Genomic DNA, 22,030 nt, shown 5'->3' on the forward strand with positions numbered 1-22,030 from the left:
AGCAGATTAGCGCCATCTGGTGAGAGTATGGAGAGAAAGCGTAGAACCATGTTGTAACCACTAGATGGCATAAACAGCACTCTATGGAGAGGCATGTGACTTCCCCAGCTGTTTATGGACACATTTACTTTTTTTTTTTTTTTGGGTGGATTTGAATAAATATATTTAAACAATCTCAAAAACTATTTCTTATCAAGTTTTATATTTTTTTTTTTAGAAATAGTGATTTAAAGCGTTAGTTTTTGCATTATGATTAGTCAAACCTAAACATTGTGTTAGAAAGAGAAGCTTGCCTATAAGAATTATCCTAGAGTGGAAATCACATAATCCACCTAATATGTCATCATGGCTTAGTGATATAATGATGTTTAATATAAATATATATATATTTTTAATATATATAATATAAAAAATAAAAATCTATTGATGTTTTAGAGTGTCACCCCTTTACTGCTGTGTACTTAAATTTTTTGTGTGTTTTTGTCAATTTCCCATTCATTTCCTATGGGGGTCATTTTTGACCAAAGACCACAAGTGTGACTATTTTTTTTACGACCACTTAGCATGCTATTTTATATTCAATGTTTGTGTGTGTTCACATACATAATGCCATAAAAGTCACCAAGTTTTGTAACATTCCGATGAAGCTGTGATTTTTAAAAATTCAAAACATATTTTTTGTAATCAGAATTTATTGGTGTGTATGTGTATAAAAGTGTGTTTGTATGTACAGTCGTGCTCAGAATTAATCATACCCCTGGTAAATTTGATCAAAAATGGCTGTAAAAAATAAATCTGCATCGTTTATCCTTTTGATCTTTCATTCAAAAAATTGGCAAAAGTCTAACCTTTCATTTAAGTAAAATAATTGAAAGTGGGGGGGAAATCACATTATTAAATAAATATTTTTCTCCAAAACACGTTGTCCACAATTATTAATACCCCTAGAATTTTTTTATGAGTAATGTATCTCTGAACTATATTCCCATTAATATTTACCTTTTTTTAGCAGACCAGGGTGACTAGGAACATGAAATTGTCCAGCCATGACTTCTTGTTCACAGGAGTTTGAATATGAGGAAACACAAAGGCCAAATTCCCTTAATCATCCTTCACAATGAGTAAAACCAAAGAATATAGTTCTGATGTGCAGCAAAAGATTGTTGAGCATCACAAAATGGAAAGTGGCTGTAAGAAAATAGCTAAAGAATTGAAAATCCTAATTTTGACCATCAGGGCAATAATTAAGAAGTTATAATCAACTGAAGATGTCACGAATCTGCCAGGAAGAGGACGTGTGTCTATTTTGCCTTAATGGACGGTGAGGATGATAGTTTGAATGGCCAAAGACTCTTCAAGGATCACAGATGGAGAATTGCTGAGATTAGTTGAGTCTTGGGGTCAGAAAGCCTATTAAAAAAAATCAAACAACCCCTACATCACCACATGTTGTTTGGGAGGGTTTCAGGAAAAATGCTCCTCACTCATCCAAAAACAAACTCCAGCATGTTCAGTTGTCAGACACGACTGGGTCTTCACACGGCACAGGTTCTGTGGTCAGATCAAACTAAAAAAAGAGCTTTTTGGCAGAAAACACGCTAGATGGGGTTGGTGCACACAAGGATAAAAAGTGCCCCATGTGTACAATTTAATATACCGTTGGATCTTTAATGTTGTGGGCATATTTTTATGCTGGAGGTCCTGGACTTCTTGTTCAGATACATGGCATCGTGGATTCTATCAAATACCAACAGATAAAAAATCAAAACCTGACGGCTTCTGCTATAAATCTAATAATGGCCCGTGGTTGGATCTTCCATCAGGACCACGATCCAAAACAAACATCAAAATCAACACAAAAATGTGTTAAGGAGCACAAAAGGAAGCTTTTGCCATGACCGTCCCAGTTCCCTGACCTGATGAGTGGAGTGAACTGAAGAAGAGAAGCAGCAACATGGATCTGGGAATCTGCAGGATCTGGAGAGATTCTGTATGGAGGAATGGTCTCTGATCTCTTGTCAGTTGTTCTCCAAACTCATCAGGCATTATAGGAGAAGACTCAGAGCTGTTATCTTGGCAAAAGGAGATTGCAAAAGGGTATTTAATAAAAGGGTATGAATAATTGTGGCCAACGTGTTTTGGAGAAAAACATTTATTTAATAATGTGACTTCCCCCCCACTTTCAATTATTTTACTTAAATGAAAGGTTAGACTTTTGCCAATTTTTTGAATGAAAGATCAAAAGGATAAACGATGCAGATTTATTTTTTACAGCCATTTTTGATCATATTTACCAGGGGTATGATTAATTCTGAGCTCGACTGTATGTGTGTGCGTGTGTCTGTTTTGCACTCTTGATGTTGTAGAGTGTCCCCCCTTTCCTGCTGTGTACTTTTTTTTTTAGGATCGTGGCCGATTTGTAGATTGTACACACAAAAATTCAGAGAATTTTTGAATTTTTGTCAATTTCCCATTCATTTCCTATGGGTCGGTCATTTTTGACCGAAGACCACAAGTGTGACTATTTTTTTTACGACCACTTAGCATGCTCGGATCATGACCTACATTTTTTTTTGTATTCACATACCTAATGCCATAAAAGTGATTATGCTGCCGCTAACCCGGACGTCGAGGTCACTTCCGTGATTTGGGGGAAATCCGTAAAAGTCCTTTGCAAAACTCACAAGTGTAAGGGAAAAGCTAGTGAATTTATAAAAAATTTGTGTTGACAAATTTGTGTTAACTAATAATTGTTGCAAACTGGTAGTACCAACAAAATATTAGTGCATTCTTGGAACTGGGCGTTGTTACACTACATCCTTATGCATCGCTTTCTGTCAGGACTTTTATGGGCTTTTCCCAAATCACTGAAGTGACCTTGACGTCTAGGTTGAGATTACTCTGAACCATCCCTAGTATAAGGGTAATCCCTTATAAAGAATCCAACCAGTAGGCTACCAGACTTGATATGAAAGTTTAAGCATTGGTCAATTTTGGCATTATACATCCATTTAAATATAATTAATAAGATTTGATGTATAATTTAATGTGTAATTGCTGTCTTCTATTGGCTACATGGGGTAACAGGCTTGTAATAACATTTATTTCTTTGTGCATAATACACAACAATGGCATGCTAATGGTATTGTCTTTTTAAAGAAAACATTTTTTGCTTGTTTTTTTGTCTTTCAAAATTGTTTAGCATGTCGGGACAATTCCAACTACTTTGAGTTTTGCTGCCATCCTAATGGAAACATTGTTCTTCAAAGAGGAAGTTGTTTGTGTGAAGCATCAATGTTTCCACTGTCACTGGAAGGGTACTGTGGAGGAATGTTGAGGCCTATGTGAGATTTTTGGGTCATATTTATTTAGTTGAGGATAAGTTACCCTGGTTTTTGCAGATGGCATATTTATGAAATGCTTTCCAATGGAGAATGGGAAGAATAATTATGTTAAGATAAAAAAAGAAGTTGTGAGTAAATTGAGTGACTGAGACTTGTCTTGAATGTTTTTCTTCAGGTGTGTTTGCTGTCGAGGCGGATGGAGTGGAGTCAGTACCAGCGACTGAGGGAGATTCTGTCACTCTATTCACTAGTGTTACTTTAAAAGACCCCAAGGATCTAATACTGTATTACTGGACATTTGGACCTAATAAGACTTGTTGGGCTAAAGTTCAGCTGCTCAACACCAATATATATGACGATATATGTAATGACACATTCAAGGACAGATTTCAGTTGGACCGTCAGACTGGATCTCTCACCATCATGAATATCAGTACCACAGACGCCGGACTTTATCAACTGAAGGTCATTGTCAATAGCAGCATCACAACGAAGACTTTCAATATTTCTGTAAAGGGTGAGTGGAGAATTTCAATATATTCATATTAGGCCAATGATTATTCAAAAGGTTTATGAGACACATTCGGATTCATTAATATGCTTTTAATAAACCCTGTTAGTTTAGTTTGCAGCCATGACCATATCTCGCTTGATATTAGATATGTTTTTGTTGCAGATATAGCAATTAATTGGACAGAAATTTGAGCCCCTCATTGCAAGATGAATGATCAATATTTATAGGCTGATATTCCCAGAAGAGAAAGAATCTACATTTTAAAATTCATTCAGTAAATAATGGGATAGTTCATTCAAACAATGCAAATTCTGTCATCATTTACTGACCCCCATGTCTTTTCAAACCTGTATGACTTTCTTTCTTATGTGGAACACAAAAGATTATATTTTTTTAAGTTTCAACTGTTAATGACTTTCATTGTATGGACAAAAAAAAATCTATGTCTTCTTTTATGTTCCACTGAATGAAAGTCATGCAGGTGTGGAACGACATAAGGCATGTAAATGATGACAGAATTTGCATTTTGTTGTAAGCCAAAATGCCAAAAAATCTCATTGGGTCTTAAACATGTCTATTTAATGAACTTTATATGAAATAAAAGCCTACATATTATATAATATATGTATCCATCTATCCAGCCGTGACTGCAGCAGGTCGTCCACCAGGTCAACGCTCGCGATGGCCGATGTATGTAGTCTTTGTTCTGGTTGGACTCACAGTAGGGATACTCCTGCACTGTTATTGGAGGAAGAGAAGACGAGAAGGCAAGTATTACCCATGACTAATAGGGTAAAAGAAAAATAACTTTTTTCCCCTACAAAAATATTGTTACATTTTTTTTTTATATTTTCCTAATTTTCAGTATTGTTGTATTGCAAACACATTTTCTAATTTAATGAATACAATTTTATTGAATTTTAAAATGAATTTTAAAATGAATTTTAAAATGAAAATGAATTTTAAAATGAATTTTAAAATGAAAATGAATTTTAAAATGAATTTAAAAATGAAAATGAATTTTTAAATGAATTTAAAAATTATTTTTTAAATTAATTTTTAAATTAATTTTTAAATTAATTTTTAAATTAATTTTTTAATTAATTTTTAAATTAATTTTTAAATTAATTTTAAGTTTATTTGCATTGTCAATACAGTCCCGAACAACCCAGAAGAAGAACAGCCGTTACAAGAGTGCAATAGAGATGGTATTGTAATACTTTGAACACATAATCTCTGCATTGTTTTTTTTAAAATGATTTGTATTTTTTTTATGAATGATTTTTTCGTTTTTTCATTTTTTTATTATCGTAAAACAGGTCCAGTTCCTGGAGTCAAGTGGAATTGTTTCAAACTAAAGTTTTGGAAGAATCAAACGTATGTATAAACAATTTCCATAGTGGTGCACTTGCAATGTTTTATGAAAGTAAATTTTATCACAGTTTTTATAGGCTACTTATATACTTTTATCTTTTCCCCTTTGCCACTCTCCCTTTTTCATAAGGAAACAGCCCAATGAGCACCAACCCCAAGTCGTCTGATGACCATACCTGTCAACGCGGTCAAAACCTTTTTCCCGGAGTCTCCCATATTTCACACTCATCTCCCGCAACCGTCCCCTTCTGTTTTTTCATCCGGGGAACTCCCGTAATTTGTATGGTCCAAACCTCGTCATGCGAATAATCACATCAAAATACTGTACTATTCCAAGGTTGTCCAGCTGCCAGATCTTGTATGAAACATCCTACTCACACAATCGACACATCATACAAACTTCAACCCATATGTGACCTCAGCCTGGCAACCTACACTACAACAGAGTTGAGCTCTTGATGTCTGCGCAGGACGCGGGAAGTGGATTTAGGCATCACTGGTACAAATGGGAGGAGAAGGTGGTGCTCCGGCGTAATATATAGGGACGTCCCGCGTGACGTCACGCCATTTGGAGCAGCCATCTTGACGGAATAGAAAATGCTAAACCGCCGGTGATACTACAGCTTGTCGCGAAATATTCCTATCATGCCCGAGCGATGCTGTGCAGTTGGATGCGATCAGATACGTGATCATACAAAAGGAATATCTTTGTACCGTATCCCAAAAGAAATAAAAGGGACAAACAAGTGGTTGGTGGCAATAAACAGGTGATTTTATTTTGTGTTTTTCCTTGTAAACTCAGTTTAAAAATTATTACAGGTAACGTTACTATAATTTGGTGATTAAAATACTTTGACCAACCTTGCGGTGGTGATTGAAAAATCCTTCCCTGCTGGTGTCCAAATCAAATAGTTGCTGACCCAGCCGGACATGATACCGATAGCCTGCTATGCTTTTAATGAAGCTCCGGTGTAAAGTTTGCGTGATGGGAAGTGAATAAGCTAGCTATAAATGTCACCGAACTCAATGTCAGGAAGTTTTACTACACATTTAATGCCTGTAAAAAAGAACTTGTGGTGCTTCATATGGATCTATGATTCCTAATTCCTTTATCTTCCTCTTGTATCTTTTTCTGATGCTAATAAGTGCGATGATATGACGTGAAGAGTTAGCTGATGGCCGCTGTGCTAATAATAGATAACGTTAGTGGTGGGGGAAAAAATAGATTCTGTTCAATATTGAGATATTTTGCGCACGCAATTATATCAATACTGTAGTGCAAAGTATTGCAAATACTTAGGCTAATTATAAAATAATTATACTAATAACTTTATTATAAGTATACTAATAATATATATTACACACCCCTAATAATAGATCCATTGCCACTGAGTAGCTGACGGATGTATTCCGTCAAAATGGCTGACACGCGGCTAGGGGTCACGTGACTGGGAGATCCCTATAGGGAAGGGGGATCTTATTGTAAATATGAGATTATTGTATCCCTTGCACTGATATATATTGAATAACGCCAAATGAAAAGCTACTTGAATTCATAAAGTGCATTAGCTTAGCCATAATGTCACGTTAGTTTGGACTTATGTTATGTTTTGTCATCAACTGAATTTGTCACTCATCAGTCACCAATCACCATCATTAAGTTCAAGTTCAAGACCTTTATTTGTCCCCGAGGGGCGATTAGTTTTGCTGCAGTAGCAAGTTAACATACAGTACATGACAACAAAGACGACAACATCGATAAAAAAACAAAAACAAGATCAAACAAATGTATGAATGAATACCACAACATTTAAAAAATGTAAGTTCAAGTATGCCTTATGTGCAGACGTTACCTATTGTTTACAGAGTTAAGCAGAGAGATAGCAGAAGGTACAAAGGAGAATTTATATCTATTTGTTTTGGCGGATGGCTGACTGAAGTGGGAACCAGAAGGCAGCATCTTAAATTCTGCATGCAGAGGGTGAGAACTATCAGACATGATGGATTCAGCCTTTTTAACCCTCTATGGTACGCAATATGATATCAGTGAGGAAATAATTGTTTGTTATGTTTTTCCTGCTTAAAAATGGACACTATAACAATATCAATAAACATTATCATTATTTTATTTATTTATTAATTAAAAGTTTGTTGCCTCAAGGCAACATTGTACCACAATGGACAAATTTAAACATTTGACATTTACATGAAGAAAAAATTTATATATTTATTGAAAACATCAATTTATTTAACTAAACACTTGAACAAACATATTTATCAAGTTTTTAATGAATTACACATTTCATATTTAATAAAAAGTAACATTTATTATCCAGTTGTTGCCCTCAGGCAACATTGTACCATCGTGGAACGCAAGTACTACAAACCATCATATCATCAAGTTATCATATCAAAACATTACAATCGGTGTTGTTTCAAGGTAAAACATTAACAATCACCATAACCTTATCCTAATATGAACCTCATCCTAACTCTGCTGTCTCTCCGGTAGAGGAGCCAGGCCTCAACAACAGCAAGATCAAACATGTGGAAGACCTCCCCGGCCGACCTAATGACCCGTGTGGGGTCAGGGGGGGCCTGAACCCCCCAGGGGCCCGACGGGAGTCCCCCGATTTACGAGACCCCCAGAAGAAGCGTCGCCTTGATCCTCAGTTTGGCGCCACTCGCCCCTGTCCCACGGACCCGCTATTTGTCCGATTGCCCACTATCGTGGCCAAATGTCCCGTCGACCCCTGCTGACCACTCACAAGTCACGCCCCTGTCCCACGGACCCACTATTTGTCCGATTACCCACTATAGTGGCCAAATGTCCCGTTGACGACCCTGACCGGTCCCAAGCCACGCGCCCTTCCCACAGACCCACTATATGTCCGATTACCCACTATAGTGGCCAAATGTCCCGTTGACCACCCTGACCGGTCCCAAGCCACGCGCCCGTCCCACGAACCCACCATTTGTCCGATTGCCCACTATAGTGGCCAAATGTCCCTGTTGACCCCCCTGACCGGTCCCAAGCCACACCCCCGTCCCACGAACCCACCATTTGTCTGATTGCCTACTATAGTGGCCAAATGTCCCTGTTGACCCCCCTGACCGGTCCCAAGCCACACCCCCGTCCCACGAACCCACCATTTGTCCGATTGCCCACTATAGTGGCCAAATGTCCCTGTTGACCCCCCTGACCGGTCCCAAGCCACACCCCCGTCCCACGAACCCACCATTTGTCCGATTGCCCACTATAGTGGCCAAATGTCCCTGTTGACCCCCCTGACCGGTCCCAAGCCACACCCCCGTCCCACGAACCCACTATTTGTCTGATTACCCACTATAGTGGCCAAATGACCCGTCGGGCCCCACTGACCACTCACAAGCCACGCCCCTATCCCACGAACCCACTATTTGTCCGATTTCCCACTATAGTGGCCAAATGTCCCGTCGAACCATGCTGAGTTTACAGTTTTACAAAAATGCAAATACATTTAGATAATTCAAACTTCTTTCCTTACTAATAAAATATACTTGTGTTCAAACCTAGTATGCCTGGTATGGCCTTATGTGATTCCATTATGGTACAATGTTGCCTCGAGGCAACATGCAGTTTTATGTAATTTCCTATGAAACATGTCATGATATATAATAATGTAAAGTTTTTGAAAATACTTCTTTACTTACCAATGAAGGTGACTGATTTTTTTGTAACTGATTATCTGGACAGAAATTAGTGAAAAATGCCCTTTTCAGTGGAGAAAATATGGACCCATGTGACATGTGCACGTGTGCTGAAAGAGGGGCCAAAATGGACCCCTGTGGGTCATGTGGCCACTCTTTTGCATTTTCATTGGTTAGTATTTGAGTTCCCCTCCCCTTAGAGAGCATTGACCAATTAAATTTTATTAAGTTTTTATTATAAAAAAGCTAAAATAGACTATGTTGCCTGGAGGCAACACCGTACCATAGATTAAGTACATGACATCAGGGATCTGTCCACTTGAAACTTAGCTTGCTTTCTGAGACAGAAGAGACGTTTTTGACTTTTCTTACTCAGCATGTCTGTGTTTAGATCAAAGGTCAACTTGTTATCAATAATGATTCCCAGATACTTGTACGACTCAACAATTTCAACCTCTTTTCCATCTAAAATCGTCTTTTCAGGAGTTAGATGGTGACGTCTAAAATCAATGCACATGTCCTTTGTCTTTGTAACATAAGTTTAAAAAAGCTTCTTTGCACCAGTTTAAAAAATATGGTATTACAGGGCCGTGAGATGTTTCAGTGTTATCCATTAGACTTACTATGACTGTGTCATCTGCAAACTTTACGATATAATTATTGGTCAGTTAGTGTACATAATGTATAGAAGAGGAGAGAGAACACAGCCTTGAGGGGAGCCGGTCCTGTTAGTGAGAAATTCCAAAATCCAGCCTACCAAGTTACAGTCCAACCCGAAGTTTTCTATGAGCTTCTGCCATACAGTAAATGGGGCTGGATGGTGTTAAAGGCAGATGCGAAATCCACAAACAGCAGTCTGACATGGTTTTTGTTACCCTCTGTCTAAGTGCTTGTATAAGAGGTTTAGCAGAGTTATGGTAGCGTCCTGCACCCCCCTATTGGCTTCTTTCTTTATAATTTTTTCAAAGGACTTCATAACTAATGAAGTTAGAGCCACTGGTCTGTAGTCATTAAACATTTTTGGTGGTTGCTTTTTTGCAATGGGAATAATTATAGATTGTTTCCATAATTTTGGTACTCTGTGTTGGTACAAATACAAGTTCAAAATATAATAAAAGATGAAACCTAATTGATCCGCACAAAGGGTCAGCAAGCGGCTACTAATGTTGTCGGGGCCAGGGCTTGAACAAGCCTTGCTAGGTTTAAAAGTGTTCACAATATTGCGTTCAGAAAAAAAAAAGAGTATAGGATCAGAGTTAATTAGACTGTCCCTTAATGCAGTCGTTTCTTTACTGTAATCGTGGATATCGAACCTAGAATAACACCTGTATATATGTTCTGTTTCAGTTCAGTATCTGGTATTGTCTATGCTAAGTATGTTGCTATCCGTTTGCCTTTCTGATAGACCTTTAGAGAATAAACCTTTTGAATTGAAATACGTCTTCATCATCTGTCTGCCAGCAACCACCCGTGACGCATACATTCACTCATTGGGATGTGGAGACAGATGTTAACTCACTTTTGTTTTGTTTCTCAAGATCAAAGCTGCTGAGGTTGTTCCAACCATATCACTTTAAACATGAAATCTCTGAGAATTCAGTGGGTTAAAAAAAAGTGTTAATTTTTTTAAGGCACTTTTTTTTTCTGGGGACAACTTTTTTTAAGGCACAAGTTGTTTTATGCTTGTTGTTTGTCTTGTATATGTATATATATATATATATATATATATATATATATATATATATATATATATATATATATATATATATATATATATATATATATATATATATATATATGTATATATATGTATATATATATATATGTTGAGTGATCAGTGGCAACCACTCACCCTAAATGCCATGAAGATAAAATAACTAAAAACAAATGGCTCATGAGTTGGTGGAAGAAAACAGTTTCTACAAGACCTCACAAGAATGATGTCCTCACTTGTGGCCCATTAAATCCACACCAATTACTGTCACAGTAAGACTTAATCCACCATTACACCACTTTTGTCCACCATGTGCACTATATGACTAAACTCTTCTTCTATAGTGATGTAAAGGATGTTAAATGCCACACTACAGCACACAGAGAGTTTTAGTTTTTATTGAAATGATCCCCATTAGCTACAGCCGTGCTGCAGCTATTCTTCCTGGGGTCCTGAAAAATATGTACAGAAAAAATAAAAAGTAAATCCACAAACACATACACACATACATATACACATGTACACACATATCAACGTACATATGTACCCTCATACGGGCATGAGATATACACACATAAAAACACATTCTACACATGTGCATGTACATACATATTCACACACATCTATAAATAAATAAATATAAACAGTCAGATGTATTATTTTGATAGATGCTGTTTTACATTTAATTTAAATTTATTAGCATTGTTAGTAAGCATGACATGTCTCGGCAGTTTATTCCATTCCTTCATACCTCTGAACATAACAGTGTTTTTTATGGCATTTGTTCTTGCTATGGGTAAGGTGAAGTTGCCTTTAGTTGCATGTCTGGTACTGTACTGATGATTGTCTACACTAAAAGAAAGATGCTTGAACAAAACAGAAGGCAATTTTGAGATGGAAATGTTTCTTATGAAAATTAACAGTGAATACAACAGTCTATCTTCGACCAACAACCAATTAAGATCTTTGTGCATTAATATAATATTTCTCCTATAGCTGCACCTAAGTACTACACGAGCTGCTCTATTCTGTATAAGTTGTAATTTATTAATATATTCACCAGTGGCATTCGACCAAACTGCTGGGCAATAGTCGAGGTATGTCAATGTTAGTGCTTTCATCGCATAATTCATAATATTTGTAGTCAAAAAATGTGCATGTCTTCTCATAATAGATATACCTCTTCCCATTTTTGCAATAATATTATTAATATGTTTTTTCCATGATAATCTAGAGTCAACTATTACACCCAGCAGTCTAGTCTCATGCACCTGTTCAATAATTACGTTATTAATTTTAATATTAATTACAGGATTTTGATTAATGTTATAATTTGAATCTAAAATCATGCAGTTAGTTTTTACTGTGTTTAATGCCAGTTTATTTATTTATTAGAGTGAGGACTGTCCTGTTAGATAAACACTGATTTCAGATCATTTCCATAAAACACACACAATCATGTTTGAAAAAACCATAATACAGCAAATAGGATAGCAAATGGTGTGATTAAGCATTATTGTGATTCAATATAAATGAACTTAACATAATCTGTCTCTCATTAAGTCTTGCAAACTTCTACAGGATCAGTTTTTGGTTCACAAAAAATAAAAAATGAGAATCTTTGAATAGCATCTGCTCCAACAGGCTTTTTCAAAGTGTTTTTGTTTTGTTACCTCATCCAATCTTCTGCATTATCTCATTTTCACCCTCCGTGTCCCGAGCATATAGTGCCGAAGAGCTTCAAAAGCAGTCTGAAGTTGTTAGGTGGTTTATAAACTGGTTTATAATATTCATGTGCTGCTGGAGGACATCTGACATATATAAACTCACAGTGGAGAAAACAGATGTAGAGAAACTATGAAATTGTCTCTTCAAATGAACACTCTGTTTTGTCCTTTGAGTGGCAGTAAAAGCACGTTTTACTTTCTTGAACGCATGTGGTTAAAAGCCAAATAGGTCTTATAATAATGTTCAATTGGCTTCATAATTATGTATGTGTTCACCATCATATCAAATAGTTCAAAACAGGTCATCTTATAGGCTGCAACACTTATAGGACAGACATCTCATATGGTTGCCTGCCTTTATATTTATTTATCAGTTCAAATGGCATGTTGAGAAAAATATGCATGAAGTTTACATTGATAAATTGCTGTCTAGAGGAGACAGGGGCAGAAAAGATAAAATCGTTCTGATAGATGCTTCGTTACACCCTGTTTTTCCTCATTAAAATGGCCTTTATACACCTACCAGCAGATTAAACTGAGCTCAGACCCCAGTATGCGTTAAATGATGGACCAAACAGCGCATGCGCTTGAACAGCGTGGCAAGTGAATATTTTAATAAAGAAATTGCATTGTCCTACTATTCTAAATATCTTCAGTCAAACCTCTTCTGTGATCTTAATAAATTCACGTATGGTTCAATAAAGGCCATAGCCAGTAATCGCTTCTCTTGTAAGGAGTTCCTCGGTTGCTGAAGATCATTAATGTGTTGTGACGTCATCACCGACACCTGGCGAAACCAACTTTTTTCTACACACATTCGAAAAGCTCTGCTCAGCGTGCAACCATTACTGTTTATTTTGTTGTTGTGTTATTGTTTTTGTCGTTATGATTCAGCGAGTCTTCTGAGGTGAGTTGCGCAGTTTACAGAGATTCGTACATTTACCATAAAACACACAGGCTACTCACGGGTCATTTCTGCATTGTTTTCATTGCGTCGTTTCTGATGTTGCAAGCTAAATAATCATTTAGTGGCAGGTTTGCATTTAGTAGTTTTGTATACTTTAAAAATATGATTCAAATAATCGGTTACCTAAATAGGCCTAGAAAATAAAGCAGATCTCGTCGTGTTTGGCTTGTTTTAGGAGTGTCACTATTAACAGAGCTGCTGATTTCTTGTTGTCATGTTTTTCACCTCGTTCATTATGTTGATGTCTTAAATCACATGAAAACTGCCACTTAAAGCTCATTTCAGTACTGACAAAAACTACACCATATCACTTTTGTAATCGACAAGATAGCCATCTCATCATTTCATTTCAGTCTGTGATAAACTTTCATGCAAAAACAACACAAATCTAAAAACTAAGCTATAAATGAAGTTGAACTGAATTGGCTTGTTATTTGTTGCTTACAACTTTATTTATCCATCTGTTTTATTTTAATGTATTATTGGTAGGCTATATTTTTATATTTGAAAATGACATATTTCAATTATGGTAGGCCTATTTATGTCCAATTTTCTATTTCATTGTCCATTTAATATGACAGATAAAATAACTTTATTTGTAACTTTATCTATATATGAAAATGCAAACAAATCATTGAATGATTAAAATATGTGCAATAACTGGTTATTTTTTGTTTTAGCTGATCTGCTGTTACAGAATGTGAAGCTCCTCCGACAGCAGTTCACCTATAAATGCTGGAATATTCCCATCAAGTGAAGAAGACAGTTGAACATAGAGAACATGAGTGATCCAGAGCCCTGCAGAATGGAAGATGAAGATACTGAAGAACAAAGAGGTTGGAGTTTATTCTTGATTCGTCATTAATGAATAATGAATATTACATTAATAAAACTGAATTTACTGAACTAAAAGAGCTGTGCAATAACATGGTTAAAGTATCAAATAATATACAAGACACTGGAGCCTGAAACTGAAACGTTCTTTTCTATCTTTTTTTCCCAACAAACTAAATAATGTTCTAAATGTCGTAAATTAAACAAGTTACTGATACACTTATCCAGTTTGTGTAAAAGCTGTGACTGGCTTAAATTGGCTCACTGATTCTTGAGAGTCGGGACAAAACATGTCCCACATAGAAAAGTCTAATTTATAGCAAAAATTAAGAAATTCATCATGATTGGCATACTTACAAAGTTAAATCTAAAGGATTTGTATATACCTATCTGATTTTTAGAATAAACTTTTTATCTTTTTGGGGAAAATTTGAAGGTTTTCTACAGGTCCATGTAGAAGGTCCATGTTATTGCACTTGTCCTCAGCAAGAGGTCACAACATTAACCATCCCAAAAAACTTTAAAAAAGCTCTACAATTGTGAAAACATATATATCAAATACAAAATAAGGGGTATACATATAAAAAACAATGCATGAAGTGAACATCAAACAATATTTTCCATAGAAATCTGCCTATTAAAGTTGTGTCCTCAGTTTCTGTCAACTCCGTCAGATATTTTCATAAAGCTCTTTAAATCAGGAAATAGCACGGTCAGCTATATCCCTGAGGACCCCTTTTCATCTCCCTGCCTGTGGTGAATGCAGCAATACCACACATGCTCTAGTACGTTTTACATTTTTTTATATTTTAGACAAACAATGTCAATATTCCTATGGTCACAGCTGCTCCATGTCAATACCATCGTTCTGTTAAGATACTTTTTTTTAACCATAGTGGATTGAATTTAAGCATTTTAGTGAGGTTATTGGGACAGCTAGCAACTGAGGAAAAACTACCTAGCTGCAGTGTACAATACATGTTTTGGTGGAAAATACATGCCCTTACGTCAACTCCGTCAGACGTCAACTCCGTCAGGTTCTGTGTCTGACGGAGTTGACCTGTACGATGACGGAGTTGACAAATCCACCAATAACCTCTTAATGTGCGAATATAATATTATTTGGGAATATAGTGAAGGGTTAAACTGTTATTTCAGGGTTTTATTTACACATAAATGCACATACATAGCATGCATTACATTATTTAACCATACGCATCTGACTTGTAGAGAATGGGCAGGCCGTGGTCTTTAAAGTGGAGCACTTTAATATATATATATATATTTATATATATAGAGACAGATAGACAAATGAGAAGCCAGTGTAGGGCTGGGCGATATGGCCAAAAAAAATTATCACGGCAGAGGGTAGCCCCTGGTTTCCCTTATTGTTTTTTTTTTGTTTTTTATAGTTGGAAACGGTTTAATTTAAAATAGTTGGAAACGGTGTATGTGCAATATGTTTATTATAGTTTGCTTTACAGTAATTCAATACTCTAATAACAAGGAGTAGTTTTAGTAGTAGTGTTTAAAGAGCACATCTGTTCAATAATCAGCAATGCACACATTTTGTGTCAACACCGTCAGTTTTTCGTCAACACCGTCAGTTTTTCGTCAACACCGTCAGATCTTCGACGTTTGGATGTATGTTTTTGTTAATTTTTTTGGGAAAAAAATATTCTTCCTTCAGTTGGTGTTGTTTTTGTAATAAAGGACCATCTGATCTACATCCTCTTAGGTTTTATTTATTTAAGGAATTTGTTTTTACAATATTGAAATTAAAATCAAAGTTTGAAAATGCAAATATTTAGAAATCTGAGTTTTCAGAATAGTGTGAAATCACAACTTAAGTTTATATATTGTATTTTGTTTACATATCAGAGTAACTAAACACTATTACAATATACTTCATAACTTTAGATTCTTGTTGGATTGGAAGAATTTAAATTGTTTACTTTTTAGTGTGTCTGACGGAGTTGACACAAATCCAGTTCTGAAGGGAAACATGTAAATTTGTTTAAAATGTGTTTTTATTTAGAACCTGTTCCTTTACATGGTTAAATAGCCAAGACCTTTCTCTGCAGAAACGTATAACTCTAATTGATATAGTGTGTATTTAAAAAAAAAGTTTTTTAAAACGTGTTTTGTCCCGACTCTCAAGAATCAGTGGGCTAATGCTTATAATGGGATAGGCCTAATTAATAACAAAAATGTAATCTATGTAAGCTCCTTGTGTTGTGACAACACAACTGAATGAGAAAAAATCTATGTGAAATAGTAATGTCCAAACAAATCAATGAAATTGCTTCCCTGTACCGGTAACTTAAGTCGGTTAAGTTTAGTGAACATGCAATAGTTTATTTAAAACCGCACTGAAAAATAAAGTGTGATGGATTTACATGATTTCTCAATTGAACTTAATCTAGACTATAGCTAGCTATTAACTAATAAGAGAACACTAATGTCTTAAATGTTGAGATTTATATACTCCTTCAGCCACAAGAGTTACACTTATTCGAATCAGTCCACATCCTAACCAAATGCTCCACTCTTCTCCACAATGATAACTGTAATTTAAATGGTTCTAATAATTCCAATGTAATTTAACATTAAACACAATTACACACTATCAAGTCTTCTTCTTTTCTAATTTTCTCAAAAACACATAAAATAACACTTAATTTTAACATTTATGTTAAAATGAATTTATATAATTCAGCTATATGCAAAGCATGCTGGGAACTAAGCAGTTTCATTTAATGCAACACAAATCATTCATGTAATCCAGCACAAATGGATTAAGTAAACTTAAATTGTACATATGTTTAAGCAGATTGAAAACAATCAAATTAAGTTTGGACAACATGTATAGCAATTGTGTTGCTTAAAGGACAAGTTCGGTATTTTACACTTAAAGCCCTGTTTACAGATCGTATCTGATGAAATAGAACGGTTAAGATAAAAATTTGGACACATGCTGCTGTCCTGAGAATTTTAGGTTTATTTAGCTTTTGTGGACCTATTTTGCCAAACGCGTCACACCCGTGATTCTTCCGTTGAGAGCCAGCCCAGTTGGTGGCGATAATGCACCTTTGCCAATTGCAAGCAAACCACGGGCATATACACAGAAGAAGCAGAAGATCGCTGTCTTCATTGAAAGCATTACAAACAGACAGCTAATAATGTGGCGAATTTGTGCAGTTCCGAATTGCGGGAAGATTTGTGGCAAAAGGAACACCACCAAGTGCCTGTAAGCCTTGAGACAGCAGCAGCTTCGGCAACAGGCGTAACACTGGACTCCGTTGTCAACTGCCGTTCAAACTCTGCCTTTCTTTGCAGAAATTCCTCCTCTGAATATTCAGGCTCAAACCTGTATCCCTGTCCATCAAAATCGATCTCAAAACCGTCATCCTCCCATATAAATGTCTCGGAATCCATTTCTAAGTTGACACAGATAGCTTCGATCTTGTAAAAATGTTTAGATAGCTAGCCTACGATACCGCGTCCGCGACTGCATAAGACTACAAAAAGCATACAAACAACCCCATTTCCGTTTCCCGCGGCGGAGTAATACCGTAACGTTACCTCACACAGCAAATCCAATACAACTTAATGGAGTTGGACAAAAACTAAGATAACTCCTGTTGGAATGCATCTTTTTCAGCTATTTTTGAGTGCACATACCAGTGAACACCCCTGACCACTCGGTGAGTTTCACGTCTTTGTAAACGAAAGTTTAATGTGTTTTAGGAAGGAATCTTCCAGTGCACATAGACAACCATTGTGGGGGTGGGGGGGGGAAGCGAACTAAACCTAAAATTCTCGGGACAGCAGCATGTGTCCAAATTTTTATCTTAACCGTTCTATTTCATCAGATACGATCTGTAAACAGGGCTTTAAGTGTAAAATACCGAACTTACCCTTTAAGCTCATTTTAATGAAGCAATTTTTAACAAGCAGCCAAAATATTTTTTTCTGTGCAATATATTAAAACTATCCCAAAACAGACTGTCCAAAATACTAACAGAAATGAAAGACTTTGCCCTTAGATTATGTTCTGGTGTTACATTAGTGTTAACTTTATGATATATTTTAAATTTTTAAAATGATAATTTAAAACAAAAAAATGTTAAGGATACACAGAAAATAAACTCCCTCGCGACTCTACATACTAACTGGTTTGGAGAACAGATGAATGCAAATAAAACTTTGTTTTAATTAATTTTAGGCTTAATTGAACAGAATGATGAGAGTGAAGAACTGAGTGAAGGAGATGAGAAACATCATAATGTCAAAACTGGAGAAAAATCTTTGAACAGAGCCAAAAATTCTTGCCCTCAGTGTGGAAAGAGATTCCTACACAAAACAAGTCTTAAACTTCACATGACAGTTCATAGTGGAGAGAAGCCGCACACATGTGATCAGTGCGGGAAGAGTTTCAGACGAAAACATCACCTTAATGAACACCTGAATATCCACACTGGAGAGAAGCCGCACACATGTGATCAGTGCGGGAAGAGTTTCAGACAAAAAAAAAACCTTAATGAACACATGAATATCCATACGGGCGAGAAGCCGCACACATGTGATCAGTGCGGGAAGAGTTTCAGACTAAAAAATCACCTTAATGAACACATGACGATCCACACTGGAGAGAAGCCGCACACATGTGATCAGTGCGGGAAGAGTTTCAGACAAAAAAAAACCCTTAATGTACACATGAAGATCCACACTGGAGAGAAGCCGCACACATGTGATCAGTGCGGGAAGAGTTTTACACAAAAACATCACTTTAATGATCACATGAAGATCCACACTGGAGAGAAGCCGCACACATGTGATCAGTGTGGGAAGAGTTTTGCACAAAAAGGACACCTTAATGAACACATGAAGATCCACACTGAAGAGAAGCCGTTCACATGTGATCAGTGTGGGAAGAGTTTTGCACAAAAAAGAACCCTTAATGATCACACGAAAATCCACACTGGCGAGAAGCCGCACACATGTGATCAGTGTGGGAAGAGGTTTGCACAAAAAAGAACCCTTAATAATCACATGAAGATCCACACTGGAGAGAAGCCGCACACATGTGATCAGTGTGGGAAGAGTTTTTCACATGCATTCAGTCTTAAATCACATCTACGTTTTCATTCTGGAGACAGATATTACTGTGATCAGTGCGAGAAAATGTATTTTACAGCATCATCCCTAAAGGTCCACCTGAAAGTTCACACAAAGGAGAAACCTCACATGTGTTCTTTGTGTGGGAAGAGTTTTAGTCGGCTGAGTGCTTTAGAATCCCACCAGAAAATACACAGCGGTGTGAAGAATTATATGTGCTTTGATTGTGGGAAGACCTTTATTAGAGGTGCTGAACTGAAGCAGCACAAGAGAATTCACACTGCAGGAAAACTGTGTGACAATGTGACAAGAGATTCAAACCTGAAAAAACTGAATAGGATCCACACTGGAGAGAAGCCGTGCATGTGATCAGTGCGGGAAGAGTTTCACATGAAAAGAAGCCCTTAATGATCACATACGGCCACGAGTACCTGGGTATTCGAAAGAGACAACCGTGATCATTTGTGAAAACACTATGAGAACACTGTTGTTTAAATTATTTGTGCTTTTAGCTTTTGGGTAATATTCTCATAATTTTAATGAACAGTGTTCATTTTTTATTAAAATCTTTTAATAACTGTTATGTTGACTTTTTAATGTTTTAGTCTTAGCGAATAAAATTTGGTATGTTTTTTTTGATCGCCTCAAGAGTATTATGTTACTACTTACACCCTCACTCACTCGAGCCGTCATTTCTTTGTTTTATCCACTGATAAAAATTATTTTGTGGTAAAGTAAATGCTACAGAAAAAACGAATGTAATTTCTATATGCAGAGGTGGACAAAGTACACAACTTCCTTACTTAAGTAAAAGTACAGATACTACTGGTCAAATATTACTCCGTTACAAGTAAAAGTTGTAAAGACCCATTTTTACTTAAGTAAAAGTACAGAAGTACTCGTTTTTAAAAGTACTTAAGTATCAAAAGTAAAAAGTTAATGTCAATGCATTGTTTTATTATTGTTGCATTGTTGCATGTAATACTTACAGTGCCTTATGCCTCTGAATCTATGCCTGCCTACCCTCATATCAATATCACATGTATTTCTATAACACAGTTCCAGTAGTGGGATTGAATAAGTGTACTCAATAACGTCCACAATGGTTTCGGACACCCAAATGGCTGTTCCCAGTTTTTTGGTGTTTAGTATGAATATGTTAGCCTTGTTATCTATAAGCTAGTGTCCTCCAAAACAATGACAAAAGTCACATTTAGAAGTCCAAACCCAACATTGAAAATTAAAATCATGTTGATGTCAGAATCCAATGTCAGATTGACGTTGTATTGTGGTTGAAAATCGTGTTGATGTCAGAAACCAACATCAGTCGAGTTCTGACGTCAACCAGACTTTAATTTCCAACCAAAATGCAACCCAAATCATCCCTGACGTTACTACTTTCTACTCAAGGCCCTTGACAGAAATGTAGTGGAGTAAAAAGTACGATATTTGTCTTTCAAATGTAGTGAAGTTAAAGTAAAAGTTTCCAGAAAAAATAATACTCAAGTAAAGTACAGATACTCAAAAAGTGTACAGTAAAGTACAGTACTCAATACACACAGTAAGTACAGTATATATCTATGGCATTGCTGTCCAGGAGTAATTAGCTTTTGAAGTGGATTTACTTAATGTAAAGTTAACGAAAGTTATTCGTTAGTGATTGTAATGTTTAAAGCAGATGTCTTAACAAATGTCAGTAGACCGGGAAGATTTTAAAACGAGCTGTTCATTCATGAATACGCAAGATCACTGTGAAAATACAGACCGGAAGACAAAAGACAACGAGCCCAGCAATAAAAAGGGGTGGGGCTACATAAAGTCTATAATAGTACTTAATTCAATATTGTGCTATTTTGTGCATTTTCTGACTGGAATACATTTAGCACTGCAGGTTATATATAAGGAACTAATGTTAAATGCATTATGATGTTAAGACCTGACCGCGAGACGACTCTTCTGTTTATAGTTAGAGCCTTACCTGGCCAAATCCAACATTGAAGAAGCTGTGTGTCGGTGTGTGTGTTATAGTCTTTTTGGTTACAGGTTAAGGAACCACTGGCATTATTGGAGATTGTCTGAGTTGTTGTTCGGGACATGCTGGTGCCCAGCAACCCAATTCTGCGACCTGGAAGGTCACGACGTGCCTAACGTCAGGGTCCGAGTGTCAGCTGCATAATCGATGGAGATATGCTTCCGTCTATCTGTATATGTGTGGAAAATTATGTTTATCTATTCTTAGCCAATCAGAAACTGCAACCTGAAGCAAGGACGTAGCTTAGACCTTGGTATAACTGCTGTTATCTTTGTAATTGTAAGCGGGGCGTCCTACAAACTCCTGTATGAGTCCTTGAGTCCAAAAACGGTTACCCCCTAACACAACCATCTCACCCTAAATGCCATGAAGATAAAATAACTAATTTTGGATGTACTGAAAATAAAATGGTTCATGAGTTGGTGGAAGAAAGCAGTTTCTACATGACCATCAATGGTGTCCTCACTTGTGGTCCATTAGAACCACACCAATTACTGTCACAGTAACACTTAATCCCCCATTCCACCACTTTGGATGTTAAATGCCACATCTAGTGTGCCCTATAAAACTGATTTCAGATCATTTACATACAACACACACAGTCATGTTCGAAAAAACATAATACAGCAAATAGCATGGCAATTGTTGTGATTAAGCATTATTGTTATTCAATATAATGAACTTAACATATATGTTGCTCTCTCATTAAGTCG

The 22,030-nt window shown here is 36.4% G+C and overlaps 1 protein-coding gene across 1 annotated transcript; it reads left to right on the plus strand.

Annotated features, from left to right (window-relative positions):
* Positions 1-12,950: 12,950 nt before the first annotated feature.
* On the plus strand, positions 12,951-19,928 carry LOC306988261 (uncharacterized protein). Its single transcript, XM_079593066.1, has 3 exons — positions 12,951-13,270; positions 14,011-14,166; positions 18,393-19,928. Exons 2-3 carry the CDS (start codon positions 14,112-14,114, stop codon positions 19,652-19,654), a joined length of 1,317 nt encoding a protein of 438 aa, XP_079449192.1. The 5' UTR covers positions 12,951-13,270; positions 14,011-14,111; the 3' UTR covers positions 19,655-19,928.
* The last annotated feature ends 2,102 nt before the right edge of the window (positions 19,929-22,030 follow it).

The sequence above is a fragment of the Phoxinus phoxinus genome (assembly GCF_949152265.1).
Source record: "Phoxinus phoxinus genome assembly, chromosome: 20".
Classification (NCBI taxonomy): Eukaryota; Metazoa; Chordata; class Actinopteri; order Cypriniformes; family Leuciscidae; genus Phoxinus; species Phoxinus phoxinus.